Source organism: Poecile atricapillus, chromosome 5, assembly GCF_030490865.1.
Source record: "Poecile atricapillus isolate bPoeAtr1 chromosome 5, bPoeAtr1.hap1, whole genome shotgun sequence".
NCBI classification, from domain to species: domain Eukaryota; kingdom Metazoa; phylum Chordata; class Aves; order Passeriformes; family Paridae; genus Poecile; species Poecile atricapillus.
In genome coordinates, this window is record NC_081253.1 from 8,508,084 (window position 1) to 8,526,525 (window position 18,442).

Here is an 18,442-nt window from a genome sequence, read left to right on the forward strand (position 1 = left end):
CATGATGATGATTACCTTGCATTTTCAGTATCTTGTTTAAATGTCACAGTCCTTCAATGCTCCAGCTGTTTGAGGCTCTTTGGCACGTGATGCAATGAGGTTATCTTGGCAAACTTCTGACTGGGCTGGGCTCCATATCTCAGAAAGCACGGCCATGGCTGGCAGTGTTTACTCCCTAGGTGACTATTTCAGCAAGTACTGAATGAGTGTGGAAACCAGATCAGGGCTGAGCCACGCTGGCAGAGTGACACAGGGAAACCCAGGCACATAAATAAGGGACTTCAGCTCCTGGAGCTGACAGCACAGCATCTATTGCAAGTGGCTAAATAAATAAATAAACAAAAATGCCTTTGATATCAGCCCTAAAACTGCATATCCTGTTGCTAACGTGAGATAAGCACAAGCCCTTTTCATAAGTGGGAACGCATGTGATCCGATGGCTTCACACTGCTGCTGTCTCTTTTCCCTTTCCTCTGGAAAATGCCAACACTATTGGAAAATCAATTTTATAGAACTTGTCCACTGCTCGCTGCGCTCTTGCCAAGACCCTGGAGTAGTTCACAGCATGCTGCTCTTTGTGCCTAACAAGCTCCTGTGCTGCAGGCCTTGTCAGCCGTGCCTCTCTCTGCCTGTGACCCAGCTGTGTGCTAACCTAGGTGGCTACTGCACCTCCTCTTGCAGATAATAAAACACAGAACAGCATCCTCAGCTAGTGAGATAAAAGGCATTTCTGGAAAACGTGCCCAGTTCTATTACTCTTTATTTATGAAGGCTTCTGTATGTATGGAGAACTTCCAAAAAGGCTTTGGAAGAGATTTGCATTGCTGAAGAATATTTAGAACTTACATTATCATTTTTTTCCAATCCTAGTTAAAGGCCCCAGATAACAGCAGTACTTGATATAGTTGTCTGCAATGTGGAATGAGGGACAGGCATTCTTTGTTGCAAAACTGCTGCTGGTCATTGGCCATGCTTCAGCACAGCTCACAAACAGGCTTCTGCAGAAGGGCTGTCATAGATACTTAGGATCTGCAGACTGTGCTTGAAGAGCTCTATGGACATTCATTGATGCACCTGACAGAAAGCAAACCTGGCCTAATCCCTGGGAACAAGGTTCCCACACAGTTTCCTTACACTGAGTGCACTCTGTGGTTGCCCCACTATTGGACACAGTGAAGCCTTGGAAAAGAACAAAAAACTTTGACCTGATGTTGTCCTTTATTTACATAAATTCTGGAAGCCTTACCAGGCATCAGCTCCAGACTTCTACAGAAGGCTTTTTCTTGCCATACACATAGGCTTTTTCCAAGTTACACACAATACAGGTGCAGAAACACCTGGTATTTTATCATGGATCACCACACAGACTCGGGTTAGGTTTTTCTACCTAGTCTCTTATTATTTTTTCACTTTCTCACCCATTCATCTACGTATCCATGTACTCATTGTCTTCTTACTATTCCTTTACAGTCCTGCTGCAGACACACCTCCAGTCAAGCCAACTGACCTTGGCTCACTCAACCAGTGTCCCAGGCAGCTCTGAAGGCCCTTTCAAGTACAGCTTTTAAAAAGCCACTGTTAGGGACAGAGAGCAATTCCATTTTTTCTACAGCCTAAAGTGGCTGCTTTAGACTCCTCTGCTCTATATGAACTTCCCTGAGTATTTCACTGTCAGATTTATTATATCCAGAGCAATACTGATGTCCCAAAACTAAATTCAGAACATTCTGTATTATCTTGTTCTGCAGCCAGTGCAATGAAACAACTCTGTGCTGCTTTCCAAGAGGTGATTCTCCCATAATGTTTCATAGCAATTCCAGTCAATTCAGAGCAAATGCCATTTCTCTGCAGGTCATATCTCTGCCTCCTTTCTCTGTAAAACTATTTGATGATGCATTTATTTTGGCAATTTCCAATTCAGATACATCTTTGTATGCTTTTCCCTCATGCTTCTCCCGTTTTTGTATAATGGATTTAGTGCCTGCAGTGATTACACCAACACTGGTTATTTATTTTCTCACATATTAGTTTGAATATGCCTCTATTAATATGGCTAATATTTGTCATATGGTCACTTTTTTTGGTAGGAATTACTTGTGATTTTACAGTACCAAACACAGCAGCACACGTGACTATAACTAATCCAAATTTATTGACATACAAGTCATTACCTGACTATATTCACATGTGTCTGGAGAAGGAAAGATCCAGCAATCACTGGCAGTCTCCATCTACTTATGCCAGACATTTCTCTCTGCAGCACACACTTGATATTCCCAAAGCTTTGGATTTCAAGCTTTCTGATGGTCCTGGTCTTTAAGGCAAAAAATAGATATGGTACTTTGTTCTGCTTCAGGCATGTGGCTGGCCACAGGCATTTATCTGACATAAAAGAAAGATATTTTGTTTGATTAAAAAAACCTTTTATCTTTCTTGATCCGGAATTTGGTGTTCAAGTACAGCAAAATAACCATCTAAACCGCAGACAGAGCAGGCAGCTCAGCAGAATTACTAAGAATAAAAGTAATTTTTTCTGTTGTGTGTTAAAAAAGCCAAAGTTAAAAAATTTGAAAATTCATTTATTGCTCATCTAAACCACAACGAGTTTCTGCTGCTGCAAATATCTCTCCCTTCTATTCTTAGTATGTCTGTTATAGACCCGTATCCTTCCCTCTGAGTTTGTACATGTTTGGTGGCACTGCTGGTCACATCATACCAGCACAAAGAAAGCACAGTTATCACTAAGGATGCCACTACAGTAAACAGCTATAAATTCCATCCTACCCAGTCATTATTCTGGGAACTCTATGGGGATAGGCACTGAATCTCTGTAGACCTCATAATGTGGAAAGCTCTGTCAAACTCTTTGCAGTGAAATACGAAGCTTGGAGGAATGCAATGTGCAAATTTTTAATAAATAGTATTCAATATCAGTGTGAGAAAGGGAAGAGTTCATTAATAGAATAATAATTAATATAATGTTATAATGAATATGTATAATACACAAATGAACGTAACAGCATTATTCTCACAAATTCCATATATAAATCATGGTTTTTATTGTGATGGCTTTACCATCTCTAAGGCTAAAGCAAATTGTTTTCTGCTTCATGTTGTACATTTTCTCCAAAAGGCCCAAACTGGAGGTGAAAACGTGGCTTCTGGAGCATGGAGATCTGCAATTTTGTCCTCAATCAATAAAGTCAAGCACTTGTCCTTTGTGGGACCAGGTGCTCAGGAGGGCGGGAGCTGGGCTGGCAGCTTCAGCTGGGGACAAGGACTTCATTCCCACCATGTGTGTGCCTCAAGGTGCAACAGGCTGTGGCACTGCCCCCAGCCCAGCTGGGAGCGCGGTCATGGGGCAAGTAGCCCAACACGTACAGCTTTCCTTTTAATTATTGGATCACAGAACGTTAAGGGCTGGAAGGAACCTTAAAGATCATCCAGTACCAACAGCCCCTGCCATTGGCAGGGACACCTCCCACTAGACTGGGCTGACCAAGGCCTTATCCAACCTGGCCTTGAACACTGCCAGGGTTGGGGCATCCTCAACTCCCTCCCCTGTGTTCCAGCGGCTCACCACCCTCACAGTAAAGCATTTCTTCCTAATAGCTAACCTAAATTGCCTGTCTTTCAATGTGTACCCATTACTCCTGCACACAGGACTCAGAGTGAAGCGCTCCCCTATCAAACCTCGTGGCACGCCTCCGGACGCGCTCCCGAGCGGCAGCCGCGGCCCCTGAGGGCTCAGGGCGGCGGAGCGGGCGGGTTCTGCCGGCGCCTGCCGCGCTCCCCCCGCGCTGCCCGGCCCGGCGCGGCCGAGGCCCGGCGGGCGCTGCGGAGGCTGCGCGGGGCGGGGACTGCGGAAGATGGCGGAGGCCGAGTGAGTCCCGGCGCTGCGGAGGGGCCGGGCTGGGCCGGGGCTGTGGAGCCGCGGGCCGGGACGAGCCGGGCTGGGCGGGTATAGCGGCGCCCCTCGGCCCGGTGCTGCTCGCGGGCTGGGGCGGTGCTTCGGGGCCGGGCCGGGGGTGACAGAGGGGGAGGCCGGCGGGGCCGTTCCCTGGCAGCCGGGACAGCCCGTGCCCGCCGGCGCTGCCCGGGCCCGCGGCTCCTTCGCCGGCCGGGCCGGGCCGGAGGTGCCGGCGCTGCCCAGGCGGGCTGGGCTCTGCGGGGGCTCGGGGCAGAACCGCCGCGCCCGATGCCTGAGAGGCGATGGTTTGCTTTGCTTTTGGCATTGCCTCGCTGCAGACGGATGGTTTCTTGCCATCTCCTGCGTGGTGTAGCCCAAATGAATCTTCTCGTTCTCGGCCTTACCGCGCCGTGCCCGGTGTGGTTGTGTGGTGTCAGAAGTTGTGAATCGTTCCCGGTGCGCAGGGAGAGCACAGGGGAGCAGGATGGATCTTCTCCTTAGGAGACAGTTAAGTGACTAAGTGTTCTGAAAATGTCTAGGGTACTAATTTACTTGTTAACTTTATGCGCAATGCCAGACACCGTGTGGCTGCCTTGCAGGTCGTGTATGGTGCACGGTGGGTTGAAAAGCTTGGGCTCGAGTCCGTGCGTTTCAGCGAGGAAGGAAGTGCAGCTGAGACTCTGGCAGTGCCAAGCCTGCAGCTTTCAGTGCGGTGTTACAGCTGTGAATGTGCATTCCCAAGAAATGAGGGCTCAGAAGTCTTGTTGGTTCAATATGTTGTGATCTGTTCCTATCTGAGAGAAAACCTGCTGTAAAACATAAGGCTTAAAAGGGGAGTCTCTGCTGTCTGCAGGAACTGTGGCCTCCTGTTCAGAAGGGACTGGAGTCTTTAGAGATGATAATTTAATTTCCATGAAAGGTGATGATAGTATATATCTGTGCTGTGCCAGGATATTGTGTGTCTCTAGGCTGTCTGGGGCACTGAAGAATATTTCCTGAGCACTGATAACTTCACTTCGTTCCCCAGTTGCTCTGTGGCATGCCAAAAGCTCTTAGGGTCAGTGGAAAATCTGGAAACTGATAAAACAAATAGGAATGATATGTGTAGGGTGAGAAACCACCAGGTGCAAACGACTGCATCGTGCTAGTTTCAGACCTTGAATTACTTTTATAAACGTCTGTCAATATGTACCTACCCAGGTGCCCTCACTGTGGTCAGTCTGTTTATCTGCCAATAAAAATATGTTGCTCGTGTCTGGAATAACTTGCACCTGCAGTGCTTGTGTAGAAGCAGTAAGTGATTTCCTTCCTGTTGCATTTAGATAAGCCTTCACCATTAAATATGTATTTGCTGAATGGCACATTAAAAAAGTGTAAATTACACAAATGCAGGCTTTATGATTTGAAAGTGATTTATACCGGAATAAAATTGGACTTTTATTTGATCATCAGCATTTCTAGAAGAAAAACCGGTAAGAGCCAATCAGTGTTTGCATCAGTATTGCCATGTGGGACAGTACATGATTCTTAATTAGGCTAACAATTCCTGTAGTTGAAGAATTACAAGAAGCAGAGTCTTGTTAGAGGGAAATACCAAGAGAGAGTGTAAAATGGGGAAATAATCAATGCAGGGAAATTATTGATAGATTTCATCAAAGATGGACTTGGGCTGATCTCTCTCAGTATTTGCGGGGTGGAACTAGATGTTCTTTAAGGTCTCTTCCAACCCAAAACATCCTATGATTCTATTTTAGTTGATAACCTTGGTGCACAAAATAAGATGCAGTAAGGTGCTTGCTGATGACCCAAAGCTGGCAACATTTGCAGGGCCAAAGAGAGCTGAGGGATTCTGCAGGAAAAATGGATTGAAGTTAGGTGTGTCAAAATTAACACCTGTGGGCTGAAATGCAGTGTGCATGGTCTGGTGCTGGTAGCAGGGAATAAGGATTTTAGTAACAGGAGGGACTTGAATGTAGTAAAGGATCAAGGGACATGAGCAAACCACTTTATGGCTGAAAAAATAAACTTATCCTGTGTGCTGCTCAGTAAAGAAAGACCTGAAAGTGTGAACTTTCTTACGTATCAGTTCGGGTCATGCATTTTAAAAAAGGGATATGCAGACTTCAGGAAGTATCAAAAGCTGTCGGAATGGTGAAGTAAGTGGAGAGTTAAGAGCTTAGCTTATTTTCCTAGGCAAGCTAGAGCTGAGAAGGGACATAACAGTTTGGAAACTCATGTTAAGCACAATATTCCTGCAAAGTATCTAATTGGGAGCTACAGCCTCCAGTGCCATGTGTTGAAAAGGCTCCTGTAAATTCTGAGAATTCCAGTGATCACCTGGTGGGCAAAGCCCCAAGGGACATGAGGAAGATGCTCAGCTCAAATAGTGATGTTTTTGTGACTCCATGGTTTCTTTGCTGGAGGCTAAGTATATGATCCAAGCTCCAGTGCTGTGCCATCTAGAGCAGGCAAGAAAAATCTGGAGCGCCTCCTTTTTGCTTGAAGGAAGTTTGCTTCAAGGAAGTGTTGCAGTGCCAGTGCCAGCCTTGATACAGACATCAAGGAGCTGGCAGTCTGACTCAGGAAGCAGCCTGACACCTTGGTGGTTCTCTTTCCACCCGAGATGTGTTCATGATTACAAGGAATGTGGGGAACTGGCTGTGTAGAAGAGAGCCTGTGTTCTTAGGAAGACACTGTTGCCTCCCCAATCTGCCAGTGGGAAGTTTTGCATGAAGAGAATTTTATTTTTTTTTTCTCCTTTTTATCTGTCTGTTGGGACTTTTTTCATCTGATGGAGTATGCCATGATGTGGCATCACATCTGTGTTGTTGTCTGGAGTATCCTAACTAGCGTGGATGTATTTAACTTTCCTTTTGGCTTTCAGTCAGCAGAAATGAATGAATGCTGAGTCCTCTGCTTTGCTGCTGTATCTCCAGAGAGCTTCCTCGGGATTGGCTGGAGCTGAGAGGAAAGGGGATGGATGTTCTGGTTTGGCTCCCCATGTGCCATAAATAAGAGTTAACAGAAGCCGCTACCAGCTGGCAGTTTCAAATTTAAAAACAATGTCAGGGCTTTTTTTCTGAAGTTCCAGGTGGCTAAGCTGTCAATCAAAATCGCTGTTATACATGAATGTGGCACTGAATCCATGTATAACAAGACTCATGATGGACAGGTTTTGTTTTGTTTTAAGAAGGGGATTGGGATGGGAACTCTGCCATTCCTGTAGTGCCGGCAGTTACTTATGTCAGAGGCTTCCCAGTGCGAAGGCAGGCGGAGCTCCTTTTCCTTTGCCCTCAGGTGCTTCTGTGCCTGATGACAGTTAGGGTTTGTAGTAACGTAAGGCAGTTTTCACCAGACGTGTGTGCTGCTTTGGCAAATATTTCTCTGTGTTGAAGTTTCTGCTCTGGTTTGCTGAGCTGTTTGTTCTTACTAGAGGTTACAAAACGTGTGCTGCAGGATTGCTGAAATCCTGACTCCGGCCTGAAAGTTACTTCTCAGATTTCGCTTTCCAATTAAGAAATGTTTTTTGGTGTCTCTTCAAGAAAAGAGATCTCTGAACCTCTGTGGCTGACTTGGAATTGAGGGCTGTGTTTACTTGCTGCTGAATTATATAACCTCTAGTTGTTGCTTAAAGGAGGGGAGTAAAACAATTTATTCTTACTGCAAAGCAAGCCTTTCTTCCATCTGATACCTGTGTCATTTCTTCACCTTCTGGAATGTACTTTCACATTCCTGGTTGTCCCATCCCACACGTTTCCTCCTCTGTCTCCTAGTAGAAAAAGCTGTTTGTGAAGCCTCTTCCCTTTTTAACATGTTTTTGCAGCTGTGGTTGATTTTGCTGTCAAAGGACTAACTGATTCTTCAGCAAATTCAGAGAAAATATAATAGGCATTTTTTTAACCCAATCTCCAAATAAGTTAAGAAAAATACATGTAATGTTTCTTGTATCTGAATTTTCACTCTTTTTTAATTATTTTTCAGGGTTTGGGTGTCTCCTAATTGAAGACAGTTGAAATACTTATTGCAAGTAAATCCTCAGTCAGCCTCTTGGATGCCTCTGATAACTTAAGAAGTCATGGCAGAAAATGATGCAATGCCAACCCTACCAAAAAAGTGTGGCCCATACATTTCATCTGTAACCAGTCGTGGCATGAATTTGGTTATTCGTGGTGTAGTGCTGTTTTTTATTGGTGTATTTCTTGCATTAGTATTAAACTTGCTTCAGATCCAGAGAAACGTTACTCTCTTCCCCCCTGATGTGATCACAAGCATCTTCTCCTCAGCTTGGTGGGTACCACCTTGCTGTGGCACAGCATCAGGTAAGTTCAGTCATGTGTATGTGCCTGGTGTGCTGAGGAAGTTAAGTAGTTGCAAAAAACTGTGAGAGATGGGAAAGATAAAAAATTCCCTTTCAGCATCACTGTTCATGATGAGCTGTGAGTATCCTTCTGATCTCCCCATGTATACATTAATAAACATGTGTCCAGGAATTACTTTTTTGCTAACTTGTCTTACTGTAATATTGTTAACAGAGCATAATCTTTGTTTTTTCTGCTGGGTTAGAGTTTAACAGATGTGAGGAGGCGGTGCTGCTGCTGCTGCTGGAGTTGGGTTACAGGACTGTGCTCCAAGAGAGCCCTTGAAAATACCCTGGTGGTGTCAGACTGTGCAGCACACGGTGTCCTGTTTGAGCACAGCAAACCACCCTGAGAAATGCTCCCTTTTGTGGTCCAGCTTTCCATTTGTTCCCCCTTCCAGGTCAAGGTACAGCTTTTAGCCCTGTGTCTCTGGGAGCTGAGGCCAGTATGCCATTTGCAGCTGGAGGGGCACAGTGCAGAAGAGCAGAGCACCTACAGGCAATTGTGTATCTCAGATGATGTGAACATGCTCCGTTTCTCCCACGACCATGCAGGGAGTAGAGCATTCTCTGTGTTTAGTCAGTTAAAGCAAGTTGACTGCTGTAGGCAGTAAGAAATACCCACTTTCTTCTGGCTTTTCTGGAGTCAAGGCATATCCACGTTACAGGCATGATAGAATTTGACTTTCTACCTGGCTCTGGAGATCAGTAGTCCTTAGGGTCAGTTTCATGCTTTACTAAGGGAATATTCTTAGCAACCAGTACTGGAGGATTCTGCTTTGGTGAATCTGTTTTTACAGGGGGTGTCTTCTTAGAGGCAAGTTTTAATCAGATTGAGAAGCTCACAATTCTGACTATTAATGTGAGTCAATAATCTTGCTTTTGAGATGGCATCACAGTTTTACTAATGGTAATATTTCAGCCTGTTTTTTCCTAGTAGACTGTTCAGGGTTTTTTTTTGATACCTTCTTGAAGCAGTACACTTCAGATGTCATAGAGAAGCCTGATTTGAAAGGAAGCCCTCCTAACAGCTCCCTGAATGTTGTGTTCTCCAGTGGAAATTCATTGGGCATGTTATAGTGGTGGTTACATACCTGCTTTATCTGTAGTTATCTTAGTCCTTTTCTTCTTGTCTTGCCAAGATTGTCAATTAGCTTTTGTTTCATATCCTGCATTTCCTGCATTTTTCCTTTATGCTTTAAACTGATTAAACTGATTTTCTTGACAAATAAGCCTCTTATGTATGAGTTAGTGGGGGTTGAAATGAGCCCCAACTTGCTGCAGCAGCAGTGCATGAAGTTTGCAGTGTGTTGCAGTGCAACATTTGCACCGTCTGCTGTTTGCATCAGGCTGCACCTTGTGCTCTCTGGGGTCAGCTGAGAATGCTGCAGCTGCCAGTGGGAACTTGGGAAGGCTACATCTTGCCATCATCTCACAAGAAACTTGTGGGCCTTTCTGGGTCTGAGGGGTTGGTATTTCTGATGGAAAGACTGGATATGGCTTGTAAAGGGTATTGTTTGATTTTAAGCCACTTGATTTAAAGATACTACAGCCTTAATTGGCTTTTCCCAGCAGGAGTCACCCCTGTTGAGGTGTTCAGGGTTTGGTTTTTTTTCATTATCAGTCTTCTCCATTTTCTTTCCTTTTCTTCTCTGCTAGCATACATACAAGGAACCTCTGTGGTAAATGCTGATAATTCACCTATTTTCCTACCATTTGTACTTGCACAGCCTTCCTGGAATTGACATGAACATTTCTCTGCAGTATGGTTTATTATTATGAACAGAATAAGGTATTTTGCATATTTATAATCAGTGCTGATCACGGCTGCATTCAGAGAAGTCTTTTCATCCATCACCGTTATTAGTCATGATTTTGGCCCATGGCCTTTGGCAAGAAAATTGCTCAGGGAGGTTTTTTTCCGCTCCAGCTTTACTGATGATTTATTTTCCTGAATCCTGGAGATCAGTTTCCTCTGTGGCAGAATAAAGAGCATTTGCAGTGTTACTCCAAGCATTGTGCTGGACTGAAGGCACTGGAGTCTATGCCGATGGCTCAGGCTCTGCTGTGCTCACACCACTGAAGTCTGACATTAAGGCACCATTATTGTTCCTTAGTGGGATAGGTAAAAGTCTTTTTAGCTGCAGTTGCAGTAGAGAACACATTTGTGAAGAAATACTGAAAGAGCATCGCAATTCCCTGGGGCTGGAATTCCTGTTTGCTTTCTGTATTCAACAGCTACCGTAGGCTCTTGGCTTTCTCTCTTCTGGGTGAGCATGAGAGTAGCATTGAAGAAGAGAAAATGTTACCTAAACAAAGCCTGCTTGTAACAAGAACAAAAGAAAACACAAAATATTGATGTTATAAACCACACCAGTACTGTCATATGTTGGTTTTGCAGTTATTTTAAACGTTTGATGTGTGGGATTTTTGCAAGTGCCAACCTATAAACTATTAGTGCACTTTCTGAACTACAGGGCAAATTTGGTGTGGGGGAGAGTTCTGTATCTGCTGCCCCTGGTTCAAATTGTATTGCTTCTTCTGCTGCAGAGACTGAGGATGCTGTTGAACTTTACAGGGCTTTTTTAAATAATGAAACTCTTTGAAATTCCTCTTCTTTTTCAATGTGTGTTTTAGTGCTGTTTATCCTTAAAAGATGTGTTTTAATGGTGACTATAATTGTCAAGGTCTAGATAGCCTTTATTCTAGTTAAATGTTGCCAGTGCTTTAACTTCAGGGCCTTTTTTCTTTCCTGTGTCCACAGCTGTGATTGGGTTATTGTACCCCTGCATGGACAGACATCTGGGAGAGCCACACAAGTTCAAGAGAGAATGGTCCAGTGTGATGCGATGTGTAGCAGTCTTTGTGGGAATAAATCATGCCAGTGCTGTATCCTGTAATGTCATTGGTGGTAAAATGTGTTTCCTCTTAAAAAAAGCTCTCACGGTCAGTTGTGGTGAATTGGTGTTAAAGGGGTAACATGCAGCATTTTTGCAAACTTGTAGCAGTACTGGAGCTGATGAGTCTCTCATCTTTTTGTTCTGAAAAATATTTTCATTAGGAATGTCTCAATACTGGGCTTTTTCTTAGACTCTTTGTTTTCTTGGAATAATTAAAGTTAGTGTGGGGAGATATTCATGCTGTAGGTATTACAGGAAAGTACTTTAGGATGTTACAAGCTGATGTCCTTTTAATACTGTAGTAAGAGCTTGAGGCCCTGTCTTGAGGTCCTGAGTGAAGCACATGCACTTTATAGAGTGGGGAAAGCTCAGGACCAGGAATACATGGGACTATAAATTTCAAGGAAATGTTGCTACCCCCTTCTGCAAAGGATGCCTTCCTTGATGCCAAGAGAGTACCCTGGTGACTCTTGAGGTGACAGGATGCTTTCTCATGGACTGGTGCACCTTACTGGCAGTGCTGTGGGTCTGACAGGCTTTCTGCAGTTATACCTAATGCTTCCTCTGTCAGCTAAAACCAGGGTCTGCTGGTAAAAACCGGGGTCTTGTAAAGAAAGTTGTGACGCTTATCTCCATCTGTGTCAGCTCACAGTTCACAGAAATGATGCTAAAAGTTCTGTTCTTGTGCTACTGAATCTCCTCATTCCCAGGAAGAGAGGGTGCATTAAGTGAAAAATGGGAGGGCTGGCTGAATTCTCACTGAGGTTGCTTGGCCACTGATGGGTTTTGTTGTGTGGTTTTTTTTCCCCACCCTCTGCTATCGAGTATGGTCAGATGAGCTGGAGCTGCCGAGGTTCTGATCCACTCCCCCTGTCCTGACAAACCTCTTTCTCCTTGCCAGAGGTGCACTGGTCTGGTGCTGTGGTTCTCACTGACCTGGCCTGTATCTGCTGGGTGAGCCCCTGGAAACTTTGCTGCTTCTAAGAAATAAGAGTTGACAGCTCCTTTTTACATGGGTCTGTTTATTTACAGCAAATTTTCTACAGTTCTGTAACAGCTGTTCCCCATATCCCAGGACATCAGTAATGTACTGTCTGTATTTCCTGCTTGACAGCTCTCCAGACTGCTTTCTCTTCAGCTGTTGCCAGTTCTGCACATTGCCAGCTTTGGTTCTATCTTCTTTGACACTTTCTCTGAAGCTATTGATTTTCATCCTGTAATTATTTATTTCAGTTAGTCAGACTTGTTTCTCATTTCCACTAGATCTCCCTCCAGATTTTTGTGAGGAAATAGGACAGTGGTTTTTATACTGTCATCCCATAAATTTGCTTTCAGGCCTATGAAACATGGCAAGCCCCTTTTTAATTACCTGTTTTGGACAGAAGTAATGAGGATGAGTTAGTGTTTCCAAAACATTTTGAAGGATGTGAAGATATCACACACAAAGATACCTGTAGTGACTTCACAATTCTTTCACAAGCTGACAAAACTGACTTTCAGTGTTGATTTACATGAACACTTTTCAGTAATATTTTCATTCTGATTTATAGAACACATTAACATTTTAATGTTGAGCTGAATGTAAAGCATTGTGTAATTTAATCAAAAGTACAATTAAGAGTGATAAATACCTTTTTTGGTAAGTTCCTGTCAGTTGAAGAAATTTAATGCTAGATTTAAGATTTCATATTGAGTGTAGTAAAGGGCCAGGCAAGGATGAGAAGTAACATGTGCATTGTGTGTCTGTATAAAATGCTTGATTATTTGGTAGGTGAAGAGGCTCTTCAGTCTTGTACAGTGCAAAGACCCTAAAATTTGAAGAAGTGTCATATGTTCTTAGTTTCCTGAAATACTGATGATTACAAGCCTTAATTCCTCACATCTGATAGCTGTGTGAGAAGTTATACAAGTAGCACTGTACATGTCTGAATGGTACTTTTTTTTCCTGTTGTGCCAAAATAGACAGAATGACACAAATTTCTTCATCCTTGTACATGATATTTCCAAGCTTATCCTTAACAGCCAATACAGAAGGTGGATTTTGCCAACAATATCCAGCTGTCTCTCACGTTGGCAGCCCTGTCCATTGGGCTGTGGTGGACCTTTGACAGGTCACGAAGTGGCTTTGGTCTTGGAGTAGGAATTGCTTTCCTGGCCACCTTGGTGTCACAGCTTCTGGTGTACAATGGAGTTTATCAGTAAGTACTTGCTCCCCTAAGGTGAAATTATAATGTTCTGAAGCCATAACATTAAATCAGAATAACTGAAGGGGTGCAATTTGACATGATTTTCAAAGCTGTCAGCACCTCATTTTGAGCACAGCATAAATTGGACTGTTTACGAAAGCTCTTATGTGTATGTAGGTGAGAAATCTAATTGGAAATGCTAATTGAAATAAAATTGCTACTTTGCCAATGATGTAACACACTTTGGTTAATAAATGCAGCTATAATCAATAAGAAGACTCCTTTGTTGTTTGCTACAAGAAATTAAATTTCTATAATGTGTATCTTTTTGAGTTAAAATATTGAAATAATTGTGAATTTGCCTTGTGATTGGAGGACTCTATGTATTGCAAAACACTGAGCTCAAAAATGTTCCTTCTTTTCCAGATACACATCCCCAGACTTCCTCTATGTCCGTTCCTGGTTGCCATGTATATTTTTTGCTGGTGGAATAACAATGGGCAATATTGGCAGGCAGCTGGCAATGGTGAGTCTGGAGGAGGGGAGGTTGATTGCCTTCCAGTAAAAGTTTAAATGTATTTATTTAAAAGTTTATTTAAAAGATTAAATGTATATATCATTTCTTCTTCCTTGTATACCAGCCAGCTATTTGGCTCAAGGGTGTGCAGTGAGGTAGAAATCAGCAATCATTTCTTGGTGATGTACTTGGTGAGCTGTACATCAGAGCACACCCATGCTTTGCTCTGTACACCCTGTTACGTACTTTGAGGACCGTGAGCTAAGTAAGAGCTCCTGTGTTTGGGGAGAAATTGGGCTGTCCCCAAAGTCTGACCTGCTCAGGAGACAGACATTGGAAGCCACCAGTATGTGCACAGAGCTTAAAGAGATCAAATTTATCTGGGTGGAGTTTAACAAGAGCTATTTTAGCATCCATTTTATAGAAGAATCACTTAAGCCTTTTTCACAAGTTATGTAAATTAATATTATTTTGTCAACTTCTGTTTTTCAGTATGAATGCAAAGTGATTGCAGAGAAGTCTCATGAGGACTGAGAGGAAACAATATGCACCTTTTAAACAGGAAAATGCCTGACAAGTGACTGTTGGAGGAGCATAAGGAACACTTGACTATGAAATTGCCAAAATGCAATTTTTTTCCCTTGAGTGGTATACTTTACTGCAATCTGTGATTGCTGCTTCTATAGAAACCTTGATGTCTGATTTTGATTACTGTGAAGTTACAATAGTATGCAATATATTTGACAATATTGGTTCAATTATAGGATTCTTTTTTTCAAATCTAAACAGTTTACCATAAATTCCTGTCTGTCTGTAATGTTGCCGTGCCAAACTGAACCTTTGCACTACGTTTCTGTAGCTGAAACTTCTTGATTCACTTTATCTTGAAAGTTTTGAGGAATTTGTTCTTAACAGCTAGTGAAAGACAGAGTGGGTTCACGTTTAGCAATGAAGATCTCTTTCCATGATGACAGCCCATAATATCTGTATAAAATTTATGGATTACAGGTGAACTTTGATGCAATAAGTAACTGATTTATGCCTATTAACACAGTATATAATTCTTCTGACTCACATTACAGGTGAGGAAACTCAATGCAGGTTTCATGGGTTATTGCCATAGCATTTCATTTGTCTGTGGTGCGTGCCCAGTATCACAGAAATGGAAACTGAGTCTGGAAGCTATTTGCTATTTTTCCCCTGGGATACCCAGCATCTATGTTTGTTTTTGAATTTATGTGAATTGTGGACAGATTCTGAAACTACTTGTGTGCAAAACAGGATACGGCCAGGTCATTCTTGTACAATCCTTTAAGCTGATTTGTGTTGATAGAAAAAACAACTTAGAGAGTTTCTATTGCAAAATTTAATTCTGCTGAAGTAAATCAGCCACTACCATATAGTGTCATAAACCCCTCCATTATCAATGTTACTCTTGGTGGTCTTTGCCCACCCCCTGCTCTGTTGGCAGGGATCAGCAGGGCTGTATTTTAGGTACTGATGGAGCCCTCATTGCTGTTACCGTGTCCAGGCAACCACAAATGCACTTCTTCTTGTAGCAGTGTTCTGAGGTAGAGAAATGCTGTTACCCCTGTTTGTCAGGTGCCTGTGCACGGACAGCAAGCTGAAATAGGCTGTGTGCTGAGCAGTTCCCTTCTTAAGAAGGATTTTAGTGTGTGACCCATATTTGGGGGCATACATGGAATTTTCTCTTGGCTTTGCAGCTCCCTTTTAAGACCATGAGCTGGAAGAAGTGCAAGAAGGCAGAAAGCAGATCTCAAGAGGACACTGCTAACCTGTGCCTGCAGTGAGTTTGGCGTGGGATGTCTCCACTTTGTTTTCCCCTTCTGTCTTTGTTGATGATGTTTAAATGTATTTGTTTTCCTTTTTTGTCTTTAAGTACTATATTTTAAGTCTTCCATGAAATGTTTATAAGGCATGTTACAGTCATCTAGGGAGGCTGGAGTTGGTCCAAAGAGAAAATAGATGTTTAGACAAGTTTTTATTCATAAGTGTGTGAATACATTGTACACGAAGCTTGAACTAGGCAACTTTTTCAGTCTTACCTGCTTACCTCCAAGTCTGAAAAGTGTGGAATGAGCACTTCCAAAAGCATTGTAACAAAAGACGTGGTCACAAAAGAAAAATTTCTTGTATGGGAAATAGTAAAGATAATAAATAAGCAAGTGATGTATGAAGAGGTTGGTTCTGCAGCTCCACAAAGTGTCATCACCTGCAGCCCACTGTCCTGGGATGATGTTTCAGCAAAGCACCTACAGAGGGACTTTGCTTTAAGCAGAGGCAGAACCTGTCTAAGTAGATCCCTGACCAGAGATGTTTCTTAAACCATATGACAGTAAGAAGCATTTCAATAGTAAAACCAAGAAGCTGGGCAGGAATGAAGAGTGAGTTTCATTAGGCAGGCTCGAGCAATTTGCTGAAGAAGCTGTTGGGTCTCTCTCTTACAGTATTTTGCCTCATCCACCTCCTTTACTTCAACAAATGACTTCAGCTTGGTGGACAGTGTGAGAAGTCCCTATTGAGTTATCAGGGCATGAGTGGCATAAAAATGGAGTTGTTTCTTATCCTAACTGTAGGGAATAACACAGTACCTCAGTAGCCAGTGTGCTGACTTGGTAAACAGTGTAGTTTCATCATGACCAACGAGTGTGTACAACTGAAGATGAGTTGTTTTTGTTATTCCCTTGGTGGTAGAACTGCTGTTATCTGCCAGTCTTGATACTTACACAGAAGCAGCCTTGTGTGTGTTGAAATGTGCAGTATGTGAGAAGTGGTTGTTGTACATCTGTGGCACCCACTTTGTAGCACTTTGCACTCAGATTCAGCTAAACCTGGTTAGATTGTGCTGTCCGCTGACTTTTAAATTTCATTTTGGAAATTTTGAGCATGTTGTGCAAAGGCAGAAATCATCCAAAATAAATTTGGGTGGAGTCCTTCATTATATGTGTCTTACTGTTTTTATTCTTACTTGACTAACATCAGTAGAGGATCACATTGTGGGTGTTCTGTTGTTTCAAAGCGCTGTGATTTTATGGCTCATGTGTTCAAACCCTGAGAAAGGTTCATGATGAGAATGCTGACACGGCTTTAACTTCAGTGGGGTGGACATGCTGCTACTGTATAGCATGTAGTTATAACATTAAACTGTCTTAAAAATGTTGCTCAATAAAGAATGAATAAGGTATATTTTAGATACAACTTCAAAAGCACTCTAACCTCTTTACCAAGTAACCCTTATAAGGTCTGTGCTGTTTAAACTGGCAAATTGCTGTTAAAAGCAAAATGTGCATTAAACATAATTACAACTTTGATTGATAGGTTTCTTTTTTATTTAAGAAATTATATTGATATTTAAAATATACTGAATTGTCTTCTATCAGCAATTCCATAGTAATTCTGACCATTTAGCTGGCATATTGGTTGCACATCTGTATAAAAATAGTGAAAAAGAAGCAGGAAAGATCAAATCAGCTGTGATTCTATCTTAATTACCATGCTGAGCAGCCTGTAGAAAATCTACTCTTTTGAATCTGCAGATAAGATAACCCTAAGATAACTTCACTCACAATACAGAAAATAGAGATTTAGATAGAAATAGCTACTATGGATATGAAAAAAACCCAGAACACAAATGGCAGGGAAATTCATAATATATTTGTATTCATGAATGGTTATGGTCTGGTTATGAACTGAATGCTACTCTGGTATTCACAGACTCCATTCATCGTGCCCATCACTGTCTCAAAAAAGAAGTGATAAAGAGAGGTTTGGAAATGAAATGGAAAAGCATTAAGGCAGAGGTGAGGGAAGGGTGGGAAGAGAGATGCATGGAGGTTTGGGATGCAGTCCCACAGCAGGACAGCGCTGCAACTGAAAGCTGGAAGGAGTGCACGAGGTGAGAGGAAAAATCCTCTGTTTGTGTTGGCAACCTGTGGCCCAAAATTCCTAACTCTGCATTAAAAATGCAGCATCCTGGGCATGCAGATTACAGCCTGGGGTAGAAATAACCATAATTTTGGGTAGTAAGCACTAAGATTAGCCAAAAGCAGATGAGTGAAGGAGTTTGGCTGGAAACTTAACCTCTCCCATCTGTAGCCTTGGAGAATGGAAATTCCAGGTCCTTCCAGCCTGAGAGTGTCGAATGGAAAGTTGGATTTTGGGGGAATATTCCAACTGCTGAGCTGTCGGGCTCTTGAAAAATGCATCCTGTGCATCTCATTAAAGCACGGCTGCTATGAGCAGCTAGGAGGAGAGTAAACAAAGAGACTTTTCCTCCGTAGCTTCTGTACTTCCCTGCTGCCATCTGGCAGGGACCTGCCATGGGGACCTGTGGGCATACACCAGTCCTCCCTTTTTTTCTTTCCTCGTACGTAAGAAAGAACATAATTCCACCAGCCACATCACCCTGGACATTTTGCATATGCTTTTTACATTTTGGAGCAGTGATATCGATAATTCCTGATGGCAGTGGGCGAACAGGACCTGTGGAAGTGATGTTAGATATCAGGTCAGTGCTTGTGAAAGTACGAGCACAGCTGGGCGGAGGGAACG

General features: G+C 42.8%; 1 protein-coding gene and 1 long non-coding RNA gene across 2 annotated transcripts in view; one reads left to right on the plus strand and one right to left on the minus strand.

Moving 5' to 3' along the window:
- The window catches only part of LOC131579547 (uncharacterized), a 28,834-nt gene extending 25,068 nt beyond the window's left edge, over positions 1-3,766 (minus strand). The window contains exons 1-2 of the long non-coding RNA XR_009277729.1: positions 3,694-3,766; positions 16-198 (exon numbers count right to left, since the gene is read on the minus strand). This is a non-coding gene — a long non-coding RNA (uncharacterized LOC131579547). The remainder of the gene's footprint in view (positions 1-15; positions 199-3,693) is intronic.
- Positions 3,757-17,202, plus strand: INSIG2 (insulin induced gene 2). Its single transcript, XM_058839661.1, has 6 exons — positions 3,757-3,883; positions 7,892-8,229; positions 11,032-11,156; positions 13,199-13,365; positions 13,780-13,879; positions 14,363-17,202. The coding sequence occupies exons 2-6, from the start codon at positions 7,986-7,988 to the stop codon at positions 14,402-14,404; spliced, it is 678 nt and encodes a 225-aa protein (XP_058695644.1). The 5' UTR covers positions 3,757-3,883; positions 7,892-7,985; the 3' UTR covers positions 14,405-17,202.
- Positions 17,203-18,442: the final 1,240 nt, after the last annotated feature.

What these genes read in the sequence shown, in the direction of transcription:
- INSIG2 (XM_058839661.1), top strand. Translation starts at nt 7,986, where the DNA reads ATGGCAGAAAATGATGCAATGCCAACCCTACCAAAAAAGTGTGGCCCA. An exon ending in TTGCTGTGGCACAGCATCAG is followed by an intron (nt 8,230 to 11,031) that starts GTAAGTTCAGTC and finishes CTGTGTCCACAG; the next exon opens with CTGTGATTGGGTTATTGTAC. An exon ending in TTGGCAGGCAGCTGGCAATG is followed by an intron (nt 13,880 to 14,362) that starts GTGAGTCTGGAG and finishes TCTGTTTTTCAG; the next exon opens with TATGAATGCAAAGTGATTGC.